Source organism: Drosophila miranda, chromosome 3 (genome assembly GCF_003369915.1).
Source record: "Drosophila miranda strain MSH22 chromosome 3, D.miranda_PacBio2.1, whole genome shotgun sequence".
Taxonomy (NCBI): domain Eukaryota; kingdom Metazoa; phylum Arthropoda; class Insecta; order Diptera; family Drosophilidae; genus Drosophila; species Drosophila miranda.
Genome location: NC_046676.1, coordinates 22218051 through 22245814, shown reverse-complemented (window position 1 = coordinate 22245814; position 27764 = coordinate 22218051). Strand labels below are relative to the sequence as shown.

The window sequence follows — 27764 nt, the reverse complement described above, 5'->3', positions numbered from 1 at the left end:
TGTCTGCGAAAATATCTTTATATTCGGCTTTTTTCGAGCCAATAAATTGCCCGACACAAAGTGTCAACGGAGGACGAAGGACCTGCTTATTTGCATACGTATCCCTGCCCTTCTCGATGGGGCTGGGAGGACCCTGCATGCCATTCCATTCCATTCCATTCCGCTACTTACAAGCATATTATAATGGAATCCACACTTGCATATGTTGTCGCGGACGTTCCACCAGCTATAAATATTATTGAATTGTTCTGCCACGCCCCTTGGGCCTCTCAGTGTTGCAACAATGATTGCGGCAAGCGGATGTAAAAACCTTGGCAATGACAGTTTTTGGGGGCTGAAACCGGGCCTCGGGTCTATGTCGTCTACATCTCTGTCTGTTATGCAAATGTCTATAAAATATATATGTATATATGTATATATCTCCGATGTGTTTGTGTGTGTGTGTGTGTGTGTGTCTGTGTGAACAACTGTTTATATGCAAATCTTTTATTTCGCTGTTGCCTCCGTTTCATTTCTTATTTCCGCTGCAGGCCCGACACCGCCACCGCCATTGGCTTTCTTTTTACGAGTATGTATATATCTATATATATATATGTATATATATATTCTGCATTAAATTAACATCAATAAAATGTTTGCCCCGTTTCGGACTGGACACCCCCCCCTGTCCGGGGTGTCCTTCTCGTCCTCCCAGAGTGCTTTTCAGTGTCCTTTCTGTTTCCCTTTGTTGCACTTGTGCGTAATTTCAAGCTAATGCCAACATGTGCTGCGATTTGTCCCAACTCCCCCCCCACCCCATCCACAAATGGAGACCTCTTTTCCTGTCTCGGCTACTCCTTTGGCAGCTGTTTCTTCTCCTCCTCCTCCTCCTCTGGCTGTCCCTGCTCTCCTGCTCTCCTCCTCCTCTGGCTGTCCCTGTCTGCATCTTCGACAGTTTTACAGTCAGTTTTATTCATTTCCTTGCGCCGAAACACACATTTGCATTTGACAGTTTTGGCACCTTCCTGGGAAGAAAACTTCCAACTGAAGAGGGAAGAAAGTGAGAGAGAGAGAGAGAGAGTGCAAGAGGTGAAAGGGAAAATGATAAATGGATATGCACGAATCTATGACTCAAGATGTTGCCGTTTTTCCACCTTCATGGCTTCATTCTCCGGCTCCATTAGATGTTTCCAAACTGGAATTAAATCAAGACTTGCTTACTAGTTGATAATCCCCTGAAATCCCCCGGTGAATCCCCCTCCCCCACAGAACAGGACAGTCGCTCGTGTTGGCCATTCATGGGGCTCTGATGGATTTCCTTGCCCATTCGACTCTTGTTAATCAAATTAAGTGCAAGCTAATGCTTGGGTAAAATGCAGAGCCACTCCCTCGGTGGTACCCCGCTTTTCACAAGAATTATTACAACCCATCAGTGGGTGGCTCCCCCTGTTTGCCCACTCGAAAAATGATGAATAATAAATTGCTAATCATAAATATTGCGAAATCAGGCGAATGAAAAGAGAGAGAAATGGCCAAGAAAAGACCGAATGAAATGGAAGGAAACGGCTAACAAGAGTTTCCCCCCACCGATGGATGGGTGGGGATGGAGGGGGGGACTTTTTTTTACACGCTAAAAAGCAAAACAATACCAAAAGTACACATTGTTAAATTGAAAGGAAACAAATGTAAAATTTATACAGCTGCAGTGCCCTTCCTTTTCCGGCTTGAATGCAAAATCAAAGTGTGGCAAGAGGCAGGAGGCAGGAGGCAGGGGCGCCCGTCTAGCAGCCAGTGTGTTTGCCCTATTATCGAACCCAAATGTTGTAACTGTGGGCGCCGTCAAGTGGGTGGGATTTTCCGTTTTTGTAGTACAAATTTGTGGAAGGGTGGGGATGGGGGGAGGGGTGAATGCTGGGATATGATTAATTTAGCGTTATCAAATTGATTGGATTATCGCCAAGGGAAGGGAAAGGAGCGGGCAAGATGCTGTGGGTGAGGGCTGAGATTTGTGTAAGAGATTGTATATTTCACATGTTATGCATGAGTGTTTCAAAGTATAATAGTTACAAGGCATAAAAGATACTGTGTAGAACAGTTACTGTGTATAACAGTTACTGTGTATAACAGTTACTGTGTATAACAGTTACTGTGTATAACAGTTAAGATGTATAACAGTTACTGTGTATAACAGTTCCTTTCAGTTACAGTTTACAATAAAAGTATAAAAAGTATAAAAGTACTTCTATTTATAAGAAATTACGTTGTATAACAGTTACACTTTCTAATAGTTACAATGTACAACAGTTACATTGTATTTCAGCTACGTTGAATAACAGTTACACTGTATAACAGTTACACTGTTTAATAGCTGCTATGTATAACAGTTACGTTGTATAACAGTTACGTTGTATAACAGTTACTGTGTATATTTGAGCTACGTTGTATAACAGTAACACTTTAGAATACATACATAGCTACTATGTATAACAGTTACACTTAATAGTTAAAATTTATAACAGTTGCACTTTATAATAGTTACCATGTATAACAACTGCATTGTATAACAACTACATTGTATAACAGCAACGATGTATGACAGTTGCAACGAACAGCGTGTATAACAGTTATATAACAGTATAACAGCTCAAATGTATAAAAGATTTAAGTGTACACAAAGCAATTGAAGTGTATAACAGTTACAACGCATAGCTGTTACAATGTATAACAATTTAGATGGATAAATTTCCATTGTATAACAGTTTTAGCGGTATAGCAAGGACTCAGTATAACAGTTACACAGTTTGGTTGGAAGGGTGGACCCATGGGCTCGTAGAACACTAATTTGGGCTTTTATTCCATAGAATATTTTCCACTCTGCTGCTGTCCTTGCCCTCTTTTGTGGCCTAAATCCCCCCCCCCCCCCCCCCCCCCCCCCCCCCCCCCCCCCCCCCCCCCCCCCCCCCCCTCTCATCTGGTCTTCGCCCCGACCACAGCTTGTGGCAGGCTCCCTCAACGCAGTTGTCAAATCCGGACAAATGCCACTCGCATCGACTTTCAGAATTGTTAGCCCCCCCCCGGCAGCGCCCATCGATCGAGTAATTAGCGCCGCTCCCCCTTCCCCACCCCCCCAAAAAAAGAAGAAATCAATACAATCTGAGGGCCAGCATCGCCAGCACCAATCAGGAATCAAAAACACAGTCCGATTCCGACTCCGAGTTACGTTTCGTGTGGGCCCAAAGGCCCAAAAGCCATGCCAAAAACTGACCGAAAGGGCAATCAGTGACCAAATCGGGGCCCAAAATCCAGGACCGCCGGCCCGGCAGCTGCCTAGTTTCTCAGGGGGGCGGGGGTGGGGCGGAAAATCGGTTGAACAAAAGTCAAGTGCAGGCCGTCGACGGGCGACAGTTCGTTGGCGGTCACTAAACAGTCAGCAGCAGTCCATCAATCCACCAGTTAACGGTAAGTCCAAGTGGCCCAAAACATTTTCGTAGTGCATTTAATTGAATTTCCCGTTCCCGTTCGATGGGAGAGAAACTGTTGCACATGCAACCGCGAAAATGTTTACTGCTGGCGACAAGCACAGCCGAACAATTTGCAGCAGCATCTTGTTGCAAGAAACAAACAGAGCCCCAGGCCAACATCCTTGTGGAGGAGCAGGGAAAGTCGTGGGCCAACATCCTTGTGGAGGAGCAGGGAAAGTCGTGGCCGAAGGAGAACGAAGGGGAGGCCATCGTTCGCTGCAGTATCCACAGATGCCTCAAGTCCTGAAGATACAAGGGGACTCGTTCCCTTAGGGTTCTGCGGAAATGCAGGCCGAGTTAGCTGCTGTTGCTGCTCCATGAATATTCATGGCGTCATGGCCGTGGCAACCAGACAACACGGGGGTGGGGGAGTGCCCCCATCCCGCCTCAGAGAGGAAAGAGAACAAAGTTGCAGCAAACAATGAAGAGGAATGGCAAAAGACAAAACATGAAACCAAATAAATAAACAAATGTCAAGCCAAAGAGTGGCACTGGCGAAGGCGGACACGGAATCGGAGACAGAGACAGAGGCAAAGGCAAAGGCGGACGCGAAAGCCAAGAAATTGGCGTGAAAATAAATCAAGAAATAAATTGGAAAATTTGTTATTTCAACGAGTGAAACCGGGGAAAACCAGCATGAAAACTCCGCTGGCAAATCAAATGTGTTTTTGTTCATGCCTGTTTTACGTCGGAGTTTATGAAGGAATTGATGGGAAGGCAGGAGGGTCGATAGATGGAAGATCTTCAGAGCACAGCATTCATTGATTCATTCTCCAAGAACTCATATATGGAGTACTTACTTCTCCCCATCTATTACTTATTTTTGTATTCCCTTCCACCGTTGTCCACCGTCTGCTCTTCCGACTCCTCCTTCTGCTTGGCTCCTCGAATCCTCCTGCTCTTCCGATTCCTCCTTCTGCTTGGCTCCTCGAATCCTCCTGCTCTTTGGTCGGTTCAGGAGTAGGTTAAACGCCTGCCAGACAGCTTTTTCCCCACAAAGTGAAGGCCAATTAAAATGGCCTTTAAGCGTTCCTCTTTTTGTTTTTTGCAATATTAATTAACACGAAAAAGGCTGAAAGTACAAACATATCCAAGGCAAAGGATGGCCATGGACTCCGTTGAATCGAGGTCGCCGGCAGGGGATCCAGGAGGATGCCGGCCAAATGCCTTCATTTAATTGTAAAATATTACATTTTAAACAATATCCATTAAATGCCAGCAGCGGCTTAAGCCACAGGCCACTCGATCCACTCCCCCTTTGCCGTGTTTCCAGTGCATTCTCGTATCGACTGCCAAAGGTAATCAACTGCAAAAAAAGGAAAGCTTTTAATGTTACCCGTGTGCTGGGGCGTCTGGACCCTTGTCCAGGACCCCCAGGAACCCTAGTCCGGAATGGAATGGACTCCAGAGCCGACTCCAGGACGCAGGCCGCTCATTTAAATGCAAATTTAAATGAAATTTTAATCCCGTTTAAGGACCGCATCGCCCCCTCCCTCCCCCCACCGACAAACAAAAGGCCGTTTCCGTGATCGGGGGGTTTATTCAATCACTCAAATTCTCATCATCCTCGAGGCCGGCCGCACACTTGATCTGCCGCCAACGCTCGGTGATCGAGGGGTTGTGTCGTGTGGGAATCTTGAGCTGCAACTGCAACAGCAGCTCGGCCTTCTCCCGCGTCGGTGGCGGCTGCTTTCCGAAGGCGTGCCGCATCAGAAAGTAGTCGCAGCGCTGGCAGTACTGCTGCTGGCCATTCGTCGGCTCGAATAATTGGTCACAGATGGCGCACTCCTTTTCGGCCAGGCGGCAGCGGCGGCAGCGAAGCTGCCGCGACGAGAGCTCGACCCACTGGAAGCGTTGAAAGCACTTGGTGCACAGGTACCACCGGTCGTCGGGTGCGTCAACGATCTCGACGGCGACAGGATCCATTTCCGCTTTCAGATCAAATCGAGAATCAATCGAATTTCAACGTAAAACTGTCAAACAATGACGTGTGATGTCAGTGGCAGGGCAACCTTGTTTCCTGGGTGGGCGGCAAGCCTGCTGCGGATACAATTATCAAAGCGAAAATCATCTCAGTCTGAGGGCCCATCCAATTACCATTTTAATCGCAATCTCTTCAGCCTTTAACAAAGTTATAGCCAGTCCACAATCGTGGAATACTGAATACTAAATGATTACGATATATGGAGGGGGATATATGCAGTATTGGCCGTAGTGCCTCGTAGTGCCTGGGTCATCAGGCTCCCTTTCAAGCACTGATTGCATTCTGTGCGCCGTGTCCTCGTCACTCAATGGATTTACTCGACTGGAGCATCGGACATTGGGCATAATTTACAGCGCATTAAAAACTCCAATAATGATTTATTGTTGTCCTGGCGGATGGTGGCTGGTGGCTGGCGCCAGGCGCCTGGCGCCTGCTGCCGCACCGCAAAAACATATTTAAAGCAACGCATTTATATTTAATGAACAGCAAACGGAGGCACGAAACAATGAGACCTGAGAACTGAACCGCAAAGCGAATATACGTGGGCTTAAACCATGTCCAGCCCCTCCTCGTTGCTGGACAATCTCCCCATCTTCTTTCACTCCTAAACCCAGTTTTAATTCTGTCTTCCAGCATCGCCCAAGGATATCCCTAGCCAGCGACGATGGGGAGGAACAGCGCTGAAAGCTGGGACGGCAACGATGAATCCACATCCCACTCGCGGCGGACATCGTCGACGGCCTCGCTGCAGCCCCGGCTGGGACCTGGTCTGCTCCTCTTTCCCGGCAATGCGCAAAAGCAGATTCCGGGACTCGATGCGGGCGGCACAAAAACAATTCCAAACGCTAATGACGACCACGTTCCCGTTAATCAGCAGCGCAGCATTCGCTGCATTCGACGACCGCCATTGTGGCAGCCCCCGCCGCCATCAAAGGACGGTCCGGAAGAGCAGGAGCAGGTCCCAGAGCAAATTCCGGACGCGAAACGGGGCGCCACCAAACTGGGGGCCAAGGTGCACGCATTCATAATCGAGTTCCTGCAGGGCTCCTCCATACACGGCTTCATTTATTTGGCCAAACTCGGCTTAAATTTCGTCGAACGGTGAGTCCTGCTGTCGTCCTGCTGTAGAGGTCTTTCAGGGGGTCTCCTGCAAAGGGAGAATCCGTTGGAAGTCCCACAAACAGAGTCCCAGAAAGCCCTCCCCGTCCCACCCTTCAATCCTTCTCATTCAACCCCAAACCCTTTAATTTTTAATCAAATATTTGGCCAACAATTCCACTCAATTAATTTACAAGCGAAATTTCAGTTAAGCCTCATTACGCGCGTCCACAAGCCGCAAGTAGAACTTTTCCACGGGATTATTTTGGCCCACCGCCGTAGAGTGGAAAACTAAAACGATACAAAACTACAAGTCGAGGACTTAAATAGGGGAAAGGAAGTGCGTGCCAAGGTCCTGCGACTGGGCCCAGAGAAATACTATATATTTTCCCCACACATCTTCCGTTTTGTGTGCGGCTCGGGGAGGGATTTGGATTTTTCGTGCGGTGCAATAAATCCTTAAAAACTGACATGACATGACAAACAGGATTACACACAGCCAGAGAGAGAGAGAGGTTTTGGTCTTGGTCCTGGCACGGAAGGGCAGCCGGATGCAGGGCGTAGAGCAGAGCAGAGCAGAGCGGAGCGGCGCGGAGGTGGCAAATCTGTCAGAGGGCGGCTGAGGGTTAATTAGTGGATAACACAGCCAGGCCAAGGAGAGGGCCAAGGGCCAAGGGCGTACACTGAAAGATCTTGAATAGAAAGATTTCCGAAAAATATTCCCAAAAAAAAAAACAAAAAATATGGAAATAATTTCTAAAAATTCGAAAATTATACTTTAAAAAATACTGAAAAATACTGCATTTAAAGGCTCACTTTGTTTGTGGCAGTGCAGTGTAGTCTCCACTTTCTTCCCCATAAAATGAGCTCAATTACAATTATTGTTAGTTTTTGGACAGCCCCCCCCCTCCCCCCCTCCCCAAGCACCACTGACAGGTGCTGCCCCCCGCCCCAAATGGGAGGAGGCCACTGAGAGCTCGAAGCGAATGATCTGTGAAATGTATTCCCCATTCGTACAAAAATAAAACATTGCAGGAATATGCTTTGCCATGGCAAAAAATCAGCTTGTGACGCACAAATTTCTGGATTATACACAACTCCAACCCCCGACCTCCGACCTCCGACCTGCAACCTGCAACCAGAGCTTAAGTCCGCCCACTCCACTTCACTCGCAGAACTACAACATTTTCCACAAAAATATATAAAGCAGAACCCACACAAAAAACAATCTGAAAACCACAAAAAAAAATGCATAAACCAAAGGGAAAGAGGGTAAAGAGGAAAAGAGGGGAAAGAGGGGAAAGAGGAAAAGAGTCTGTGCCGCTGACATGTGATAACCTCAATTTTACAAGCGTTGATATGGCAACCACCTTATATGAGGGCTTTAGTGCCAGGACAGGTGTGTATGGTGGCCCCCTGCAAAGTCCCTGCCTGTGGCTGTGCCTGTGGCAGGAGGCGCCTAATCCGGTATCAAAAACTGCAAATGCAAATGCAAAACACGCACAGGATTAGGGTCGTGTCTCCATGGGAGTGCAGCATCGCAGCAAAAGCTCTGTTCAGAGGCAAACAAAAAATACAATATCAAACAAAGCCATCAATGAAGTATTCAAAAAAAGAAGAAGGTATTTCAGGGATTGGGTGGGCTTTAATTACCATTCCAGTCTCATCAATGCTGCCGGCTTTTCAGTCCCGATTTTGGGTACCCCCCCCCGGAAGGCTACAATCCCTTGATTGAGGCGCCCCACGATCTTGCTTATCGCTTGGATTAAAACTCTTAAAAACAACTTCTCAGTGGGGGGAGGGGTTCAGGAATCTCACATATGAAATCCCACACCGAAATCCAAGTCTGGAAATTTCTGATTCGCATAACTCTGGCAGCCGTACGCCGGAACGATGCAACCCTTCAGAGTCCTTCCATGCTCGTCTCGCATAACGAGTATTACGGCATCAAACATGCATCACTGGGCCTCATTCACGCACAAATTTCATGCATATGAGTGTCGGGATGATGAAACAAAGCAAATAAATTGCACACCAGACAGACGGACGGACAGACGGACGGACGGAAAATGGCCGGGGGGGTCTGTCATATATGTAAGACGTCCAAATGGAATTTTGTGGTGTTAGACAAAGCACAGCACTCAACTGTCACGGAAGCAAGGACCACACGAAAAAAAAAACGGAAAAAAAACAGACAAAGAGTTTTCTTTCATAAAAAAAAAAAAGAGTTGGAAAATATTTGGAAAATTAAAAGCCAAGCAGAAAGGACTGTGTGTGTCTTTATGAGCCATTGCTGGCTTCGAAACTGTCATTGTGGACGGCAATCGCCAGAAAATGGAAAATTCTCCAAGGATTTTTGGCGACTTGTGTCTCAGTCGAAGGAAATGGGGGAAAGGAAAAAAGGGGTGGCAAAAGCGTTGACGCGTTCATTGACTCCTGCGCTGTGGGCCTTCGCATTGGTCATAATTCTTTCCCGCATAATGCGCACAGAAAAGTTTACACGCAATAGATTTTTATGTCCTTTTGGGACACTCAACAACCCATCCTGGCCCTCTCAGAGGCAACGGATCGCTGGGCTCAAGTTCTATGCAGCATCTAAGACTTTCTTTCTCTCTCTCCCTTCCGAAGAATGCTCTGGTTCGCGTTCATCTGCGTGGCTCTGTTCAGCATCATATCGCTGAGCAAGCGAACCTGGCATCGCTTTCAGACCTCCCCGATGGTCATATCCATGGATCGCAACAAGCTGGTGTGGAACACGAGCTTCCCCTCGCTGACCGTGTGTCCGCACAAGCGCATCGATGAGCTCAAAGTGGAGGAGTACATACTGTAAGTGAAGCACAGAATAACAGTGAAACCTGCAAGGCTGCAAGCCTGCCCTCTCTCTCTCTCTCTCTCTCTCTCTTGCAGGGCCCATGAGGAGGACTTTGAGACCGAGGAGGATCAAGAGGATTTCCGTGATTTTATTGTGAAACTTGCGAGCCTCACGTACGACAACTTGGAGTCCCTGCCGCTGAACAAGTCCTTCGGGATCTCGGGCGAAAAGTACTTGGATTTGCTTTATGAATTGAAATGGGCCTTCGAGCCGGAAATCAGCAGCGGCGCCGCCGTCAAAATGTTCATCTACGAGACCCAAACGGAGTTTGGCATTTGCCATGCCGTCAACTCGTTGGTCGCCCGCTACAATTCCTTTGAGTGAGTGGCGGCCGGGCGCCGGCACACATCCGGATATGATTTTATGGCTTTTGGCATCTCATCCCCTCCCATTCCATTCCATTCTCTGTAGTTATTGGCGCTCGAATGATTGGAGCATCCTGGACCATGGGGATCGTGTGACTGTGCATCCGCTGGATGGTGAAATCTACGCTCAGATTATCAACCTGTCAACGGCCTACGATGTCTACTTCCATGGAGCCGGGGATGTCCCAAGCATATCCAAGCAGCGCTACACATTCCCGGAGAGCGACTACACCACCGTCGAGCTGATTGCCCTGGAAATCTACACGAATGAGGAGGCCAGAGCGTGAGTTGTGCCACTCTCTATGGACCTCTGTTAATCTCTCTGGGGCCGCAGGTTCACCACCAAACAGAGGAGCTGTCGCTTCAACTATGAGGCCGAGGACATGCAGTCGGTGCCCATCTATAGCTTCGGTCTCTGCCTCTCCGAGTGCCGCATGTTCTTCGCTCTGCGTGCCTGCGGCTGCATACCGCACTTTTACCGGAACCGCCGTGAGCATAATCATCATATTCCACCCAACCATCCATCGATCCCACTTAATTGTCTCCATTAAAGTTAACTTTTATGTCCCGGACGATGCGGCATTAATGCTGCTACTCGGTGGTCATAAAATGCTTAAAGTCTCGTAGTTTAAGTTGAAACCCGCCCATCTCTCCATCTCTCTTTCTCTGTCCCCTCTCTCCGCAGTACGGAACGGACGGCGACTCCCTGTTTGCGGCCTGGAGGGCATCGGTTGTTTGGTCAGAATTAAACGTGAGTAACCCCCCCCCCACCCCTTTGGAACATGCAAATATTTAGCCTGCTCGAGAAATTCGATTTCAATTTCACACAAATTTCCTAGAACGTGACTATAATTTCGGGATAGCCAGATGCCTGTTGCTTGAAGAGCAATTATAATATTGAGTAAACCCGAGTTGGAGGCTGTTTCTGTTTTGTGGGAGAGAACCTTTGAACTATTGACTACATATATTCATATAACATTAGTATATAAATATATATCGGGCCCATTGCCCATTTCCCCATTTTCCAGGCGAGATAATCTCATTGAAATCGGACAAATACAAAATCAATTGCAATTGTTTGGCCAACTGTGACGATTCCAACTTCTTTGTGCAGTCCCATGTAAGTAGTCTCCACCTCCCACCACCCCCCCCCCCCCCCTAGTCTTACGCCTTAACTGTAAAATGTTTACGGCAAACAGAAGCACCATGGAGCGGTGGTCGTTACCGCCGCATTTCAAGTGGAAAAATAAGCGAATATTTTCGGGGGAGCAGCAGAGCATTCGCTTCGCCTTAAACAAACATCAAAATTGTAGTCCGGGCTATAAAAAATAATAAGCGCAAAAGTTGCACGCAGCCGGGACGCCTTGAAATATGCAATTATTGTATTTCAGGGTCTTATGGGAGCAAAAGTTTTCATCTTCAACATTTTTCTTTTTTCGCGCTTTTGCGTGCGGCGAAAGTTTTGTACATTTAATAATAATTTTTGCTTACTTGCCTTGTTATTTTGATGATGTTGTGCTTGTCCTGGTTCTTATTCCGCTTAATACTGGTTTCTCTCCCACACACACACCACCCACACCACACACACCACCCACACACCACTTGTGTGGCTAGCGCTCGCGTGTCTGGTTTTTGGGCGCTAATCTACAGTGGGGCATAATCGATTATCCCAAAATGCAGCTCCGCCGCGATGTGCTCTTCTCCTTTGCCGATGTCTTGGGTGAGTTTTCGGGGCAATACCTGTATGGAGAAAAGCTTTAGGAACTCTTTTCTTTTCCAGTTTATATTGGCGGCCTGGTGGGGTTCTTTCTGGGCTGCAGTGCTTTGAGCTTCACTGAGATCATATATTACTTCACGGCTCGATTTGTGCGGCGCATGTTCTTCAATTGATGGAAAAGTACACGAATTAGTTGCTATAATTAACAAATAAAATAACTTTTGACTCACCTCTAAACCGAATAAACTTTTTTTCGTAGTCCCATCACACGTTAATCTATTTATAAATGAAAGAAATGTAAGGTTTAGTATAGAATGCTGATCGATGGGCAATAAACAGCTGATCAGCCTGTCCCCCACATGAGGGGGGTACTACTACTATTAAATGTGTGTGAGGGGTGGGGAGGGAGGGGGGAAACATTAACCCAGGCGCGCCTCTAATCAATAACAAAATAAAATTGTTGCAAAGTTGGCAAAAATCATACCGAAAAACTTTTATTCCCCTCCCTAGAAGACCCTTCATTGTCCGTCTCCGTTTCGTCGCTGGCATTTCAATGAATCGTTTACTCTAGCTAGGATGGGGGGGGGGAGGGGGGGATGGGGAGTTTCACAGACAGACATCTACGACGACAAATTGCCTTCGTCCCGTTGTTGCTTTTTGTATTTTTGCCAACCTTGTCGATTTCTATTAGGGTCGTGTCTCTCACTCTCTGCCTGTCTCTCTCCTTCTCCGCATTGAAATGAACTCTTGGCTTGTGCTCGTATATGTACACATGTGTTGGTGTGTTTAATATTTGCTCTTCGTTTATGCCAAATAATTTGTAGCCCTATTTTACTTCAGCAATTGTTTATTTGTGTGGAAATATGTGTGTTTATACTGATTTTTCTGATCGACTGCTTGCTGTTACTCACTTTTCACCTTCCCATAGAATGGTGGATCTTCTCTTCTCACTCTTCTTCCAACAGCGCGCAAGTATAGCTGACCTCTTCTAACACTCTTGCTTCTTATCTAAACAAGCGAAATCACCACGCTTTCGTTGCTAATTACACCCTTGGAAAAAAATTAACACTGCAGCGTTTCGCAGTCGAAATCCACACATACATTTCTGCCTGTTTGCTTATTACACCCATACATCCCCACACTTGCCGTTTGCACAACTGAATAAACTGTAACTCTCATGAATTTATTCCTCCTTCTCTTCTATTCTTTTTGTTTTGTATTATTTTTCTTATTGTCATGTCATCAATAAATGAGTGGAGAAATGAGTAAGAATTGGTCGAATAACTGGGTCAGTGGCTGGCTCTAAGGACCAAAGGGTGAGGGGAGGAGATGGAAGCAGCAAAAGCACAAAGTGAGGGTGAGTGAGGTGGCTGCTAGAATCTGCAAAGTCAATGCTAACTCCAACAGTGATGTTCCCCCCGTTTCCACACCCCCGCCGCAAATCAAAGTTTCATCCCCTTTCAAAACACAATAGAAATGTAGATTTCACACATTTTTTATGCAAAACCACAATCGCTCTTCCTCTCATACGCCACACAATATAACCTCAAAGGAATTGTCAGCCTCCAGAAGTGTAATCTTTGCACCTTTTCAATAGCAGGGCAGACGAGATGATGGCTTCAAACCACGTGAGAATTGCCCGCAAACGCCCCTCTCGCCGACGCACACGTTGCATTTATTCAGGAATAAACGGGACAGCGTTGTGCATTGAGGTTAGGGTGAAGGCGAGGGCACGCAAAAGACTTTGAAGTCGGGAGAGAACCCAAAGGGCTGCCCTTTAGCCATTATTTCATCGCATAAATTTGGGAATTATTGAAATATATTGTTGAAGATTGCAAAAGAGACGGGGAGATGGGCGAATGTGAACAAGCGATAATGCGGCTATTGGGGAGCCGGGCCGGCCATGTGCACGCGTCGGCCCTTCATTGTTCGGTAATCGCTTATTAGAGTGTATTTGAGGGTATTCTTATGTTAATATCAATATATGGATTGTATATTACCTGTACAATGTTTGGAATCTGTTTTTTATATGCTTTATATCTCTTTTTTTTAATTAAATCACACTCGGGCTTGCAAATTCCGACTTGCACTTTCGCGATCTTTTCACTAACTACGGAAGCGACATCTGGCGCTTTTTAACAAAGCTATTACAGGTGCATTGAATTGCACACATTCTTCCATAATCGCATATTCCACTGCAAATATAACGCATTATTGCTTTAATGTTAATAAAGGGATTATATATTACCGCCCCAGTGTACTTTTACTTTTTGTAATACAATCTTCTCACTTTTTTTAGCCGCTTAAGTTTCGCGGCCACAGCAGTGAGGCGACATCTGGCTTTTTTTCGACTGAGCAACGGTGTTATGAAAACAGATGTGGGAGAACGAAATTGCAAGCATACGCGCATATTGCACTGCAATTTAAGTGTAATTTTGTTTACATTTCATTAAATAAAAAATATATTACCTCTACGAGATGTTTTATACGCTATATTTCACTTTTTCTATCGTTAGCCAATCTTAAGCTTGAACTTCGCGCTCATCGATCTTGCACTAAAGCGACATCTGTCGCAACCAGCACGCAGCTCTGGTATTTTAATACCAGCACTGAAAACGCGCTAGGGTGCAAAGGCAGAATTCCACCGTTAATTTACAAAATAAAATTAAATTAAATTAACTCAATCCAACTGCACTTCTAGAATGGAACCTCATCATTAACCTCTTTATTGCATAACCATAATTATTGCATAAACTCGGAAATTCGTTGTTTACAAGTAAGATATCAAAAACAAGGAATATGGTTTACAATCCTCGACGGAGAACGATTAGCCCATTGTAAGCCAAGGGGTTATTCTAATATCCCACCGAAGATAATGAAAATTTAATAATTTTTGCGCAGTTCAGGTAAAAGATATCGTGGTCTTTTCAAGTTCAGAGGAAAGATGGCATGGTCTACAAGAAGAATTTACAATAAGTTTTTCAACTGTTTAAATAGAGGGGGCTTAAGTGGGCCGATAAGTGGTTATCGATAACATATAAAACAAAAACAGCAACAACAACAAAAACAACGGTGGACATTGGTGGAAATTTCCGCAAAAACGAAATAAAAATAGAAATAGCATCGACCGCCGCGAAAACGACACAATGCACAAAGGTGCGCCACCCTGGCAATTCGCTGCCACGGTGGAGTCCAACACAACAGATAAGCAGACGCAGCAGCAGCAGAAGGAGGAAGCATCCGAAAAACTGATAAGATTCGCCATGTCCCCAACCGCCGCAGTAGCTGCAGCAGCCGCATCGCCCCCAACCCTGTGCTGGCTGCTCCTCTTGCTGCTGTGCTGCCTGCCACTGCCCCTGCCCGTGGCAGAGGCCAGCCACATAAGCGGCGACTTCCAGACGGCGGACTTTTTCCAGTTTCTTGTGAAGTTTGGTTTCAACAAGGCCGATCCCCCGACGCGACGCATTGCCTATGGCTATATCTACGGTAATGTCACATCCCCGGAGAACTACACGGCCCCCGTGACCCTGGTGGTGCTGGACAAGTCCACATTTCTGGACTTTTACGGGAACCGCAGTCATCGGAGCAGGGAGGCGGCGTGTTCCATGATGTTCTCGCGGTTGCAGAGCATTGCCTATGATCCCAAGTGCAATCCCCAGGGAAAGCGCGACTTCCTCAGGCATGTGCCCTGTCCCAGGGGGCAGCTGTGCAGCGACGAGGATGCCCCGGCGAATGTGATGCCAGGACATCAGTTTACGTACGTGATCAACCTGGAGGCGGAGCCGCGGTAAGTGGGAGTTCCTTTGGAGCTCGAAAACTCCTCCAATCAGTGTGCTGATTCGTCCTGTTTTGTAGCTTCTGGTACATGGCCCTGGTGGCCTGCTACCAGAATCAGAGCACCTGCCAGTGGCACGCACACGAGAGCCTGCCGCGGATCAGCAACCGGAGCAGCGGACTGCTCCACACACTGCACTATGATATCCATTTGGTGAATGTGCATCCGAACAACTCGGCAGCACATCCGCTCACCTTTCAGTACTCCTACGACCAGCAGAACCTCCTGGAGATGTACCTAATCTTCCTGCTCGTCTACATTGTGCTCCTGCCCATGCAGATCTATGCGGTGCGGCGTCAAAAGCATCCCGTCACGAAGCTCTTTACGCTGAGTCTGCTCAGCGAATTCGTCAGCCTGGCACTGATCACGGCCCATCTGATCCACTATGCGGCGAATGGAGTGGGCCAGCCACGGCTGCAGGCGGCGGGCGATGTGCTGGACATACTCAGTCGGACCACCTTCATGCTGATCCTCCTGCTGCTGGCCAAGGGATGGGCGGTGACCCGGCAGCAGATCAGTCGCACTGGCTGGATCATCCTAATGTCCATCTGGGTGCCATACTGTGCGTTCCATGTGTTCCTCTACATCTGGGATCGGGTGAGACTTCCATTACGTCTGTACAATATATGGATCTTTATATTTTTGTATCCCCCTTTCAGACGGAGGTTGATATTGTATCGGATATCGATGAATACCAGACCTGGCCCGGCTGGATTGTCCTGATCCTGCGGTAATCCTTTAGACATCCTTCTCCATGACTCTCTCTTCTGAAAATCTCTGATACCTTGCAGCACCTCCTTTATGATGTGGTTTCTGTATGAGCTGCGGAACACCATGAAATACGAGCATTCCACGAAGAAATTGGATTTCCTTTTGCATTTGGGCGCCTCCAGCCTGGTGTGGTTCATCTACCTGCCCATTGTGGCCATTGTGGCATTGCAGATCAGCCCCATGTGGCGCTACAAGCTGCTCCAGGGCATTACAAACTCGGCAGACTGTCTGGCCTACTGTGTGATGACAGGTCTGCTGTGGCCCCATCGGGCGGGGCAATATCTCCTGCTCGCAGGCACCAAATATGCAGGTGAGTCCTTGGATGCCCCTGCCTATCCGTAGAGATCTTGATTCCGCTTTCGCTCCAATACTGTAGGCATGGATGAGCTGGATGAATTCAATGAGGCTCCTCATATTGTCCGCGAACGCGAGCGTCGTAGGAATTCCCCGCCCGATGATATCTCGATTGGAACGAGCAGTGGGAGCCGTGGCATGGTGCTGTCTACGAGCATTCCCCATTCGCTAAACGGCGATGCCTGCAACGATCTGCTCGAGGCAGAGGATTTGGATGCCGAACTACTCACCGATCTGAACAAGAATAGCCATATTGTGGCATAGAATGCTACAGATCTGATCCCCCCCTCCCCGCTCCCCCCACACAGATACAGAGTTCGAACAGAAAACGGGTTAATTACTAGAATTTTAGTAGAGAATTGTGCTAAATCACGCTACACTAGACATATAGTATATATGTGTAGCATTACATTGAATCGATGTATATTCCACATAGTCTGTAGACCTACAACGAAGATAGAAGAGCGGGAAAGATAGAAAGTGCAGAAAGCAGAAAGGAGCCGCAGAAATACAAATCCAGAAGGATGCCACTAAGATGAAAGTGCAACAGATTGCAGCAAAGATTGTTGTGTGATTTTATATTAATATGCTTGAATTTATTATTAGTTTTTGTTCTCTCGATCTAAGCCAACAATTAACGACTAGTTTACGCATAGGACAACGATACGACTACGCTTCTGCATCAATCATTTCGTTGTGGTACAAGTACATCGCATAAGCTTACATTTTTAATGAAATAACATAGATATACAGGTCTTAAATAGATCTTGATTTAGATATACATATATATATACATATATATAGAAGAGATTGCCAGATGTTCGTTGAAGCATTCAATCATTAACAGGAGGTATTTTGATAAGAACAAAAAAAAAACCCACTCAGACAAACAACTAACTGAAATACGTGTACACTGCGAAAGATAGTGAAATAAATGAAACAATTTTTAGATAAGTGTAAAATGAATGACTGCGATTTCTTTTGTGGAATCAGTGTTTAGATAATAGCCTCTACCTTGTGGGAATTCATTGTTTTAGACAACATTCTGTTTAGTTTTCATAATTGCTTGGGATACATTTTTTGTCTAAATATTCCGTGACGTGGCGGTTCGGAATTGAGAGACTTCAACCTCTGTTTATACTCATGGATCGAATATCATACGCAGAAATGTATACGAGTACTACGTTTTCCCTTGCTGTGGACACATAGCGTTTACCTTTAAAATACTATAGATATCTATTCAATCTGAGAACCTGTTGCATGTCAGGACCCGATTAGCACTCCTGTCCGGTCCCAGGAGGCAATTTAAGCCACAATTCACCCAAGCATTTCATTTAGTTCTTGGCCAAACGACCTGCAGCATGGTTCACGTTTCGCTGCTGCGCTTCTACTTTGAGCTGAGTCGCCTCATCGGGCTCTGCAACCTGCACTACGATCCGCATCATCATCGCCTAGTGCTCAATCATGTGCCTACTGTGGTGTATTGCCTCGTCCTGGACGTGGCCTACGTGCTAATCATGCCCTCTGCCTTCTCCCTGCTGGTGGGAAACATTTACGGATGCAAACAGCTCGGCATGTTCCATACCGTCTACAGTGTGATGGGACAGGCCAAGCTCTTCAGCATGCTGGTGCTCATCGGAGGCGTTTGGCTAAGGCGTTGCCGGATAGAGAGTCTGGCGAATGAATACCTCAAGCTACTGTTTCACTTCCGCTCCGCCGCGCTGAACCACGTGCGGAGGCTCTGCCTGTGGAAGGTGGCGCTGACCAGCTCCCGATTTGTGATGCTCATCCAAATCCTCCTGACGCCCAATTCTCTGATGCACTGTAAACACACCCTGGATCGGACAGGTGTGGCGCCCTTCTACTTGGCCGCGATGGGGTATGCCCTGATCATGGAGCTGATGGTGACCTATGTGGACGTCACGGTGTACATGCTCCATGTGTCTGGCAATTGGTTGATCTCGAGCATGACGGAAAGGCTGCAGGAAATGATTGATGATGTGGAGGTCTTGCCAAAGCGTTTGGGTCGTCCTCGAGATATGGGCCTAAGGCAAATCCTGTCCGCCTGGCTTTTACTCTGGCATCGATGCCTGCATCTGGATGATCTTCTCAGGCAACTCCGGGATATCTTTCAGTGGCAGATTCTGTTCAATCTGGGCACCACTTATATCTTCAGCATTGCCACCGTCTTTCGCCTGTGGATTTACATAGACTATTCCAAGGATTTCAACTTGTGGACGTGCCTCATCATGCTCTTTGTGTTCCTCGCCCACCATTGCGAGGTCATGATGCAGTTTTCCATCTTTCATACGAATAGTTCCAAGTGGCGGAAGCTCCAAGAGCAGCTGCAACATCTCTGGTTTCTGAATCAGTCACAGAATGGCGCTGGTCTTACTGCGGAAGTTGTTCTCTCCAGGAAGGTATGTGGGAATATCTCTCTGAAATGATAATCGATTATTGAATCCATATTTTTAGTTGGAGTTTGCCATTCTTTACATCAATCGGAAGCTCCAACTGCGGCCGCAACGCGTGCGACACCTTCACATTGTGGGCCTCTTCGACCTGAGTCGTGCCTCCGGCCATGCGATGACCTCTTCTGTATTTAGCAATGCCCTGGTCCTTTGTCAGATCGCCTATAAGATATATGGATGATTAATACACTATTTAATTAAACTTTAACGTTGCTATAAACGAAATACACGAAAGTGTAGTGATTGCGAATCGTGAACGAGGAGGTTTCACCTTAAAGAAATGGTGTGACTTCTACAGAATATGGATGGAATTGTAGGGGGAGTCGTCCAGAGCTGAATTTTCAAAAACTTCTGACCAATTATCATCGGGCAATTTTTCAATTTTTGATGCAGAATTCACCCAAAATTGGATCAAGGAACTATTCGAAGGAGACATACATACATATATCGAACATTTATCCGCCATTTGGGTGGTTCCCCAATGCGACTGCAACTACAGTTTGACAAACACAGCAAATGACAGCAGCGAGGGGGGTTTTAAAAAAGTTTAGCACTGAAAAGCCTGTTACAGCTGTAGAGATTTACGAGGAATAAGTGAAATTTTTTCAGCAAAGTTAAATAGCTTTTGTGCAGGAAAAGTGCATAATGGAAATGATTCGATTGGAAATCATCGGAGTTTGGAAATCATTGGACTCCCGTACGTCATTTGCTGAAATACTGAAATATAGTTTGCCAAAAAAAAAACAAACAGATGAAACACTGTGCCGTTTTTAATTCCTAAGCTTGTTAAAAACTGTACAGTTTTTGGGGGAATGGGTGTGGTGTCGAATGGGTTTCGTGGCCTATAAAAGGCAAACAGCATTCGCCTGTGCCTCATTCGATGGACGTTCTTGGCCACAGATACCTCGTCTCGCAAAATCCTCTGGTAATTGTCAACGGAAAATCAGTGATCCAGTGAAGTGCTTAAAAAATTCCTAAAGCATCCAGTTAATTTTTGTTATACTATGAGGAATAGCCATTCTTTCTCTGCAGTGCATCTGTTGTTCCGAACGAGCGTCCATTTTCTCTTCCTGATGCTGGCCGACTCCTTCAGCAGCTAAAAAAAACGCTAAGCGCAGCGCCGCCAAGATGTTTGAGCGGACTGCGGATTCGATGCTCCACCAGAAGAGCCAATTCATCCAGATGCGCGTCTGCAATATGGGCGGGCAAATGGCCACCCAGCTGGGGATTCGATTGATTTTGGCTGCAGATTCCCCTTTCGATCTGGAGCGCTGCGGATCGGCCACCATCGACCTTAACAGCATGGGTCTTGCGACACTACGACCCCTTCACGATCGAGGACAGCGTCTCCAGCCTGCCGCCACTCTCCTACCGCATTTAAGGGAGATAAAGGACGAGCCCTATGTTCGTTTGACGAAGGCGAGGAGTCCAACTTCTTCTTTGTGGCCTTCTACGAAGCAGATTATCAGCTGGGAATGGCCCTAAGCGAGGCACTGACCGAAGGAGGCGACATCCGGGGTGGAGTCACGAGCCACAAGTGGTATATTTTATACTTCGAAGATATATAAGGAAGTCCTATAAACCAACATAACACACCATAGCCATTTTATTTATTTATACTACAGTCAATCGCCTAGATCTCAGAGACTGTAAGAGCTGGAGCAACAATATTTTTGTCCAATGTTTTTCCGAAATTTTTAAAGCATAAAGGACGGCAATCTGTGACTACAAGTGATTGAATGCAATATTTATCAAATGGATAGCCCGCTTAGCCTTAACTAGAGATCAGCAGGAATAGTGCTTCGTTTGTGCTCAGGATCTGGGAGTCGGAGGGCTGTTCAACCAGTATTCGGTCATGGAGTTCCTCCCCTGGAGGTCGACACGCTATGGCATTAGTGTCTTGATACACATAATCTTGGCTTGCAGACCGATGATCTCAATACGTGATGTGGTGTTTACAGTGTCCTCGAGGAGGTCGTACTGCGGTATCATATTGGCAAAGATATCTGCATAGAAAGACCCTGAGTGCCTCCCAATCCGAATGTGGGTCTTACCTTCGGCATGTTCCTCTGCAGGCGCGCTAATCACCGTACTTTTCGGAAATTCTTCACCTTGTAGATGTCGTGGATTCCGTTGATCTGGTCGAAGTGGGTGCACATCGCTGCAGACAACCCATAGATTGGCTGAAAGTCCTTCACAGATCAATCATAAACCCTATACATTTTCTTCAGCGACATTGTGGGAATCTCGGAGCCGTGCGCCAGCAGGAGCCCCATGGATGTGTTAAGTATCCTGAACAAGCTGTTCATGATGCTCACCACATCCCTAGGGCTGCTGCTGTCGCACCGACCCGTGTATCCCGCAATGTCGCTGAAGAAAATGGTAAGGTAAATGAAAGTTCTGTGAAGTACGTTCAGCCAATCCATGGGTCTGCTGCAGATTTGTGCATCACCTTCGATTAGATCATCGGCCTCCACGACGTCGGCATGGTGAAAAATTTCCGAGCAGAACGTTGATAAGCCCGCTCCCTAAAGGAACAAGACGAAGGTAAGATCCAGATTCGCATTGGGAGACACTCAGGGTTTTTTTGTAAAGGTATCTTTGGCAAACTGATACCGCAGTACGGCCTCCTCGAGGACACCGTAAACACCACATTACGTACTCGGATCATCGGTCTGCAAGGCAAGATTATGTGTATCAAGACACAAATGCCATAGCGTGTCGACCTCCAGGAGAGGAACTCCATGACCGAATACTGGTTGAACAGCCCTCCGTCTCCCAGATCCTGAGCACTGACGAAGTACTATTCCTGCTGATCTCTAGTTAAGGCTAACAGGGCAATCCATTTGATGCATATTGCATTCGCTCATTTGTGGACCCAGAGTGTCGTCCTTTATTTACAAAATGTGGTTGCTTCAGCTCTTAGATGCTGTGGTGTGATACGTGGGTTTATAGGACTTCCTTATATCTTATAAAATGTTTGCTATAAGCATATGTATGTTCGTAGCATTTTCGGTTTCCGAATGTCGATAGAAATTCATTTGGAGACTTTTCAAACTTATCCGCTATACACAAAAAGCTTAAGTGCTATAAAAAGCTTTTATTTCGAAGACGCCATACTTGGTTTATAGAACGTTTGTAGCAAAAATGTAACAACTTTGATGGCATTCATGAACATGAACCCGACACACACACAATACAGTCCACTGAAGAAAGCACATAGACACATAGAGTAACAGTTGGTATGCATTACAGTTTCCTATTTATAAATTTCAACTGAACTCAGAATCACCATCCATCTGTCACATCTGTCTGAAACCTGCCTGAACTACAACCATTCGAAACATGTATCAAATAAATGCTATCTACTTCCTGCAGTATTCCATTGTAATTATTCACCTATAGACTTCCTATTCCATCTGCTGGCGCCTTATATCGAACTGCATAAGGATGATCACATGGCTGAGAATGGAACCAATGTAGCTGAGGCAGGTGGAGTTGTTGACCTCCACAAGGCCGCAGATTTTGTAAGCCAAACGATTACGATGCACCTGAGTAGAAAAAATCTCCAACTGAAAGAGAAAGAAAGGAATCAATTCCAGTTGAATCAGGCATCCCACCACTCACCTCCATTTGCAGTTCTTTGCTGATCTTCCGGAGATCGCTAAACTGTCGAAGGGCCTGGCCCACATTGCACGAGCTGACCACGCGATCCAGCTTTTCCATGAGCATCAGAGTCCCGCACAAGTTTAACAAAACAAGGCCACTGCCAAAGAGGTTACCCCAGCCGTCGGATGGGATGGACTGGTTCCTGTACTGCACGGCATGGTACAGGATGCTCGTGGTGGTCACACACATATTCATAAACAACATTGCATTGGCAACATCGTACAGGCCAAAGAAGTGCCTGGCCAGGTGATATGTGTCCAAATGCAGGGCAGCTATGCGGCGTAGATCCTTTGCCTTCTGTTTTCCACCTTTGCGCCTTTTGAGAGTCCTGAGGGCCAGGAGCACCGCCTGGAACTGATGATCGAGCATCAGGAGCAGCGCATAGAAGGTCATTTTGACTGCCAGGACGTGCAGGAGCTGGGATAACCTTGCGCACAGGGCCGTCAAGCTCTGACGGTTAATCACGCTGAGCAGTTGATACTGAACGACACTCGAACAGAGCAGAGCTCCATAGACCACAATGGTCTGTCGCCAGAAAAGGCTCGTCAGTGAGAGTTGCAGCTTATCTAGGTCCTGCTGGTCGACCATACGCTTGAGTAGGCGCCTGTAGTTCCTCCAGAGATGCCGCGAATCCACATAGAGCTCCACGAGTTGCCGACGCTGCAGCCAGACGAGACCATAGGAGCAGACAATAGTCACTATTCGCATGCCCAGCATCAAAAAGAAGTTCCACCGCAGCACAATGTTGTGGTGAATGTAGCCATCCAGGATGGCCTTCGGCACCATAAAGTAGGTGTCCAGCAGGAGACCGCCGCTGATGACGAGACTGTAGGCCAGATATATCCAAGAAGCCTTCTCCACGCGGATGAGCCGGCTATTGCCACGAATATGCAGCGTGGTCCCCATCAGGCCAAAGACGAGCGCGTGGTAGTACGCAACACGCAGAGCCTGACCGAATTTCGGATGCAACATGCTGTTGAGGTAGCCGCCAACCAACTACTCTGGGGCTCCATCGCGCACCGCATGAGTAGGGACGAGCATTAATTAGCTAAAAGTCGGATACACATCGATGAGATTTTGATGGTCTGACAGTTACCGTATCGCATCCCAATTATCTATCACAGTGGGGAGGCTTCCTTCGAATTCAATTGCGAGTCAGCCGTCCCCCGAGGTAGTTCATGCAATGAGTATCGGCTTGCTGCTGAAAACCTTTCATAGTTATGGCCTGGGCAGTGGCCTGCTCCCGGCTCCTCTGCGCCTGGACCTAGACCTGAACCGCATTCACTTCAGTAAGCGATCGCATCAACGTCGCTTCTACCTCACATACACGGCCTGTCTGAATGTGCTGCTCATTGTTCTGCTGCCCTGCACGTTTCCGGTGTTCATGTACGACGAGAGCTACATGAGGGACAGGCTGGTGCTGCAGTGGGCCTTCAATCTGACTAACGTTACCCGGATAATGGCGATGATTGCCTGCGGCTATCTGACGTGGACCAAGAGGGAGCCGCTGCTGCAGTTGGGAGAGGGCTTGGCGAGGCACTGCCATAGATGCCGACTGCTGGAGAATGGCGCTTTGCATCCCTCGGGCTACAGGGAGCTCCAGAAAAGGATTCGCGGCCTGCTGCGTCAGCAGTTCTTTGTCCTGAATCTCAGCATAGTGTCCGGCACGCTTCTTCTGATGCGCATCGATACGGATGTGCGGCGCAGCAATATCATAATGGTAGTCGTCCACATGCTGCAGTTCATCTACGTGAGCATCATGATGTCCGGGCTGTATGTCATCTGTCTGCTCCTCTACTGGCAGATGGAACGCGTGAATCTTGCCTTGAAGGATCTCTGCTCGCGACTGCACCACGAGGAGCGGAACGCACTGCTGCTGTCCGCATCGCTGGCCAGGCAGACGCTCCACAGCCTTGGCCATCTGCTCCAGCTGCACTGCGAGGGCCAGCGATTGATGCGGAGTCTCTTTAGCATCTTTGATGTTACCATTGCCTTTCTGCTGCTCAAAATGTTCGTGACGAATGTGAATTTGTTGTACCACGCCGTACAGTTTGGCAACGATTCCATAGATACCACTAGCGTGACCAAGCTGTGGGGAGAGTCGTTGATCGTCACCCACTACTGGACTGCGGTGCTCCTGATGAACCTCGTCGATAATCTGACGCGCCAAAATGGCCTCGAAACAGGGGAAATTCTGCGTCAATTCAGCGATCTGGAGCTGGTCAAAAGGGAGTTCCAATTGGAGGTGATTTCCGAACACTGCTTACAATACATATTACCCTGTTCTTTCCTTGCAGTTGGAGCGCTTCTCGGATCAATTGCGTTGCCATTCCACCGCCTACAAATGCTGCGGTCTTTTTGTGTTCAACAAGCAAACGAGCCTGATATATTTCTTCTCGGCTCTGGTGAACGTTTTGGTGCTTTATCAATTTGATTTGAAGAACAGCGTCTTGGAAATTCCCTAGAACAACAAACAAGCAGCAGGCAATCAGCTGTTGGGCAAGCGATCCACTCAACTCACCACAGAGCTGTGGGCGAAAGCGAGATAGAAGCGGTTCACGCTAGAGGTGGGCCTACTATCGGCATGAAATTATTGTTGGATGCAAACAAATATATATAAGAAGCTCTTTTTTTTATTTCTCGTCCAAAAATCGGTTGTGAAGCCCGAACTCTCTGTTGTGCATTAAAGAGGATCGTGAGTCAATCCGGACGCCCCGCGCGCATCTCTAGCTCACACAATTCACCAAATGGTGCGAAAGGGATCGCTAGTGATTTCAAGTTATGGTGAATTTCAGCGATCAAAGGCGTGAAAAGTGCTGAAGCGTGTTGTTTGTTCGTAAATTTACAAAATAATTAAAGAAAATGTTTGTTTTTGTGCTGTTTAATTGCTCCTCACTTAGTGTAACAGGTATTAAATATTAAAAGCCATTAATCAAATGGGTTTTCTTGCGCAACAACAAAGTTCCTGCGGGAATATGAAATGCGGCAGCGGGCGGTAAGTGTGTGTGTGTGTTCGTTTGAGGTTATGCGTGCATACTTTAATATTATATTTGTTTGTTTATGTGTTTTAGGCTGGCAAAAATCATAATGTATTCACTCGGCCCCACCGCAGGGGTAAGTTAATTTATCCCAGATATGTCAAATGTTGATTTGGGCCTTTCAATAAGCTCATCAATCCTATACAAAACGCACATACACACGTGCCCACGTGCACACGTACACACGTACATGCGTAAGTATGGTAATCCCCATTACGGACGGACGGATGGACGGACGAAGAGACCACAGCGAGGCAGGCCTCATCAAATTTAATGAAGAAGAACCCCATACATCCACCGGCTGGCAGGAAGTCAGGGAGCCCAGGAGCAGGACATGTCCATTAAATCTGGCCGAGCTATGGGACTATGGGGTTCAACCATCTTACTCCGTCAACCTGCTCCACATCGATATTTCTCAGCTGCTTTTTGTATTAATTCCAATTATACGCACGACTGGGGAATTTTCATTTGGCCTGAAAGGATTTCGGGTCATTATGAGCTTCCCTTCGACTTATAGCCCAGCAGCTGCCTGCCACTGCCTTCTCTTCCCCGACCGACCGTGCAGAATCGCAATTGTATTGTTTTTGGGACTGTACCTAGTCCCAGGCCGCCTCCTGGTAGGGGACTCCGACTGCGGATAATTGGCCAAGTCTTTCGGGCGAGTATATTGATTGCGGGCTGGTGTGCCCATGACATGTCTGAAACCCCAAATATGAAAACAAACAAGATTTCTTTTGAAACTAATTAGGAAAACGTGGCCGGTTTATTTGCATCCCCAGCCCGTCAGCCCCGTCTGCCCGTCAGCCCATCAGCCCCTCTCGTCCCAGCCACTGTAATGTGTGTTTGTGTTCGATTTAATTAACCCTTTGGCAGCCATAAACCGTAATGAAAATTATGAAATTTCTGTCCCCATCCCAGTCCCGTACCATACCAAAATATTGCCCAGTCAGCAGTTGCTGATACTGCAATTTACCTTCTGACGGGACTGTACTTTAGCTGGCGGATGATAAATGATTTTCGACATAATCCCCAAGCTGCAGGGCAAAACTAATTAGATTTTAATGATGTTATAGAATTGATTTTTCTGATACAATATCTAGCTACCGCCGAATCATAGTCGAGAACTGGATCCAATTTTGGGGGAAATATTCTCGCTTCCCTGCTTTTTGCATGCCCTTAAAATGCAATTAATTTGTTATAAAGTTTTTGGGGCCAATAGTTCCAGAGCAAAGTCCGACTAAGCCCCGAAATAGACATGGACAAGTTTGTGTCGGTCGGATGTCTGGAGATGCAGAGCGGGGGGCAGGCGGGTGGTGGGGCAGTCATCAACACCAGCTATGGGGCAACCACATGAAAGTCGGTCAAGTTATTTTCCTCACTTAAAATACACTCGCCTACTGGAAACTGGAAACTGGAGCTCGGGCCTGAGCTTGCTCTTTGGCTTGGGGAGGTAACCGAATTTTCTTTTGCCTCCCGCTTTCTGGGTTAGCTTTTCATTCTCAGGTCCTGCCTCCGTTGTCATCGTCGTCGCCTCTGCGCATAAATATAAATTGTATTGTTTCAAAAAAGTTTTTCCCCATCCGAGTTTCTGCGGCCAGCGGAAAAAGTAGTTAAAGTTTTGTTTTCGCCGCTAGTTTATTGCGTGATTTCCTTTGCCATGACAGGAGAAGGCGGTGGGGGCAGCATAGAGGGAGGGCGGGTGGGTGGGCCTGGCGAGAAAGCATTTTGCCACATAATTTACAGTCCGCTGAAAGTGTATTTGTGTGGGCTTTTAACAAGTTTTTGGGGCATTAAAAGGGGATAATGGAATCGAGAGAGAAGCTGCAGGGATACTCATTACATAAACTGATGGATTGTAAAACTAGACTTGTAACTAGACTTTCAGATACTCGCTCAAGCATGAAGATATTCAAGGACTTAAACCGAATCGCTTTAAAACATTCGAAAACTCAGAAGAGAAGTCAGCTGTGGCACAGCTGCTTTAAGTGTTGAAAATCCCTACTTGTCCACTGATATATTTTTAGTGGTAAATTCAGCTGATTGCTTTGGTTATTTGAAACATTTATCTAAACCGCACGACAGGTGCCTGC

General features: G+C 46.9%; 6 protein-coding genes and 1 long non-coding RNA gene across 7 annotated transcripts; 4 read left to right on the top strand and 3 right to left on the bottom strand.

Moving 5' to 3' along the window:
- Nucleotides 1-5042: 5042 nt before the first annotated feature.
- Nucleotides 5043-5426, bottom strand: LOC108159584. The gene has a single exon (XM_017293032.2). It carries the CDS (start codon nucleotides 5424-5426, stop codon nucleotides 5043-5045), a length of 384 nt encoding a protein of 127 aa, XP_017148521.1.
- Nucleotides 5427-8791: 3365 nt separating this feature from the next.
- On the top strand, nucleotides 8792-11719 carry LOC108158017 (sodium channel protein Nach). Its single transcript, XM_017290160.2, has 8 exons — nucleotides 8792-9408; nucleotides 9490-9774; nucleotides 9866-10102; nucleotides 10154-10308; nucleotides 10505-10570; nucleotides 10848-10939; nucleotides 11434-11539; nucleotides 11600-11719. The coding sequence occupies exons 1-8, from the start codon at nucleotides 9212-9214 to the stop codon at nucleotides 11707-11709; spliced, it is 1248 nt and encodes a 415-aa protein (XP_017145649.1). The 5' UTR covers nucleotides 8792-9211; the 3' UTR covers nucleotides 11710-11719.
- LOC117188495 lies at nucleotides 11607-13721 on the bottom strand. Its single transcript, XR_004472605.1, has 3 exons — nucleotides 13537-13721; nucleotides 11767-11812; nucleotides 11607-11699 (listed from the first exon to the last, which is right to left on the bottom strand). It is a non-coding gene; the product is annotated as an uncharacterized LOC117188495 (long non-coding RNA).
- Nucleotides 13722-14572: 851 nt separating this feature from the next.
- On the top strand, nucleotides 14573-17458 carry LOC108159579. The gene is made up of 5 exons (XM_017293028.2): nucleotides 14573-15323; nucleotides 15392-15968; nucleotides 16031-16101; nucleotides 16163-16452; nucleotides 16519-17458. Exons 1-5 carry the CDS (start codon nucleotides 14683-14685, stop codon nucleotides 16758-16760), a joined length of 1821 nt encoding a protein of 606 aa, XP_017148517.1. The 5' UTR covers nucleotides 14573-14682; the 3' UTR covers nucleotides 16761-17458.
- A 73-nt stretch (nucleotides 17459-17531) lies between these two features.
- On the top strand, nucleotides 17532-19198 carry LOC108160945 (putative gustatory receptor 58c). Its single transcript, XM_017295233.2, has 2 exons — nucleotides 17532-18916; nucleotides 18972-19198. Exons 1-2 carry the CDS (start codon nucleotides 17858-17860, stop codon nucleotides 19146-19148), a joined length of 1236 nt encoding a protein of 411 aa, XP_017150722.1. The 5' UTR covers nucleotides 17532-17857; the 3' UTR covers nucleotides 19149-19198.
- Nucleotides 19045-23832, bottom strand: LOC108160946 (putative gustatory receptor 58b). The gene is made up of 3 exons (XM_033391451.1): nucleotides 22595-23832; nucleotides 22367-22539; nucleotides 19045-19129 (listed from the first exon to the last, which is right to left on the bottom strand). Exons 1-2 carry the CDS (start codon nucleotides 23606-23608, stop codon nucleotides 22378-22380), a joined length of 1176 nt encoding a protein of 391 aa, XP_033247342.1. The 5' UTR covers nucleotides 23609-23832; the 3' UTR covers nucleotides 19045-19129; nucleotides 22367-22377.
- Nucleotides 23820-25101, top strand: LOC108158018 (putative gustatory receptor 58a). Its single transcript, XM_017290161.2, has 2 exons — nucleotides 23820-24881; nucleotides 24934-25101. The coding sequence occupies exons 1-2, from the start codon at nucleotides 23820-23822 to the stop codon at nucleotides 25099-25101; spliced, it is 1230 nt and encodes a 409-aa protein (XP_017145650.1).
- Nucleotides 25102-27764: the final 2663 nt, after the last annotated feature.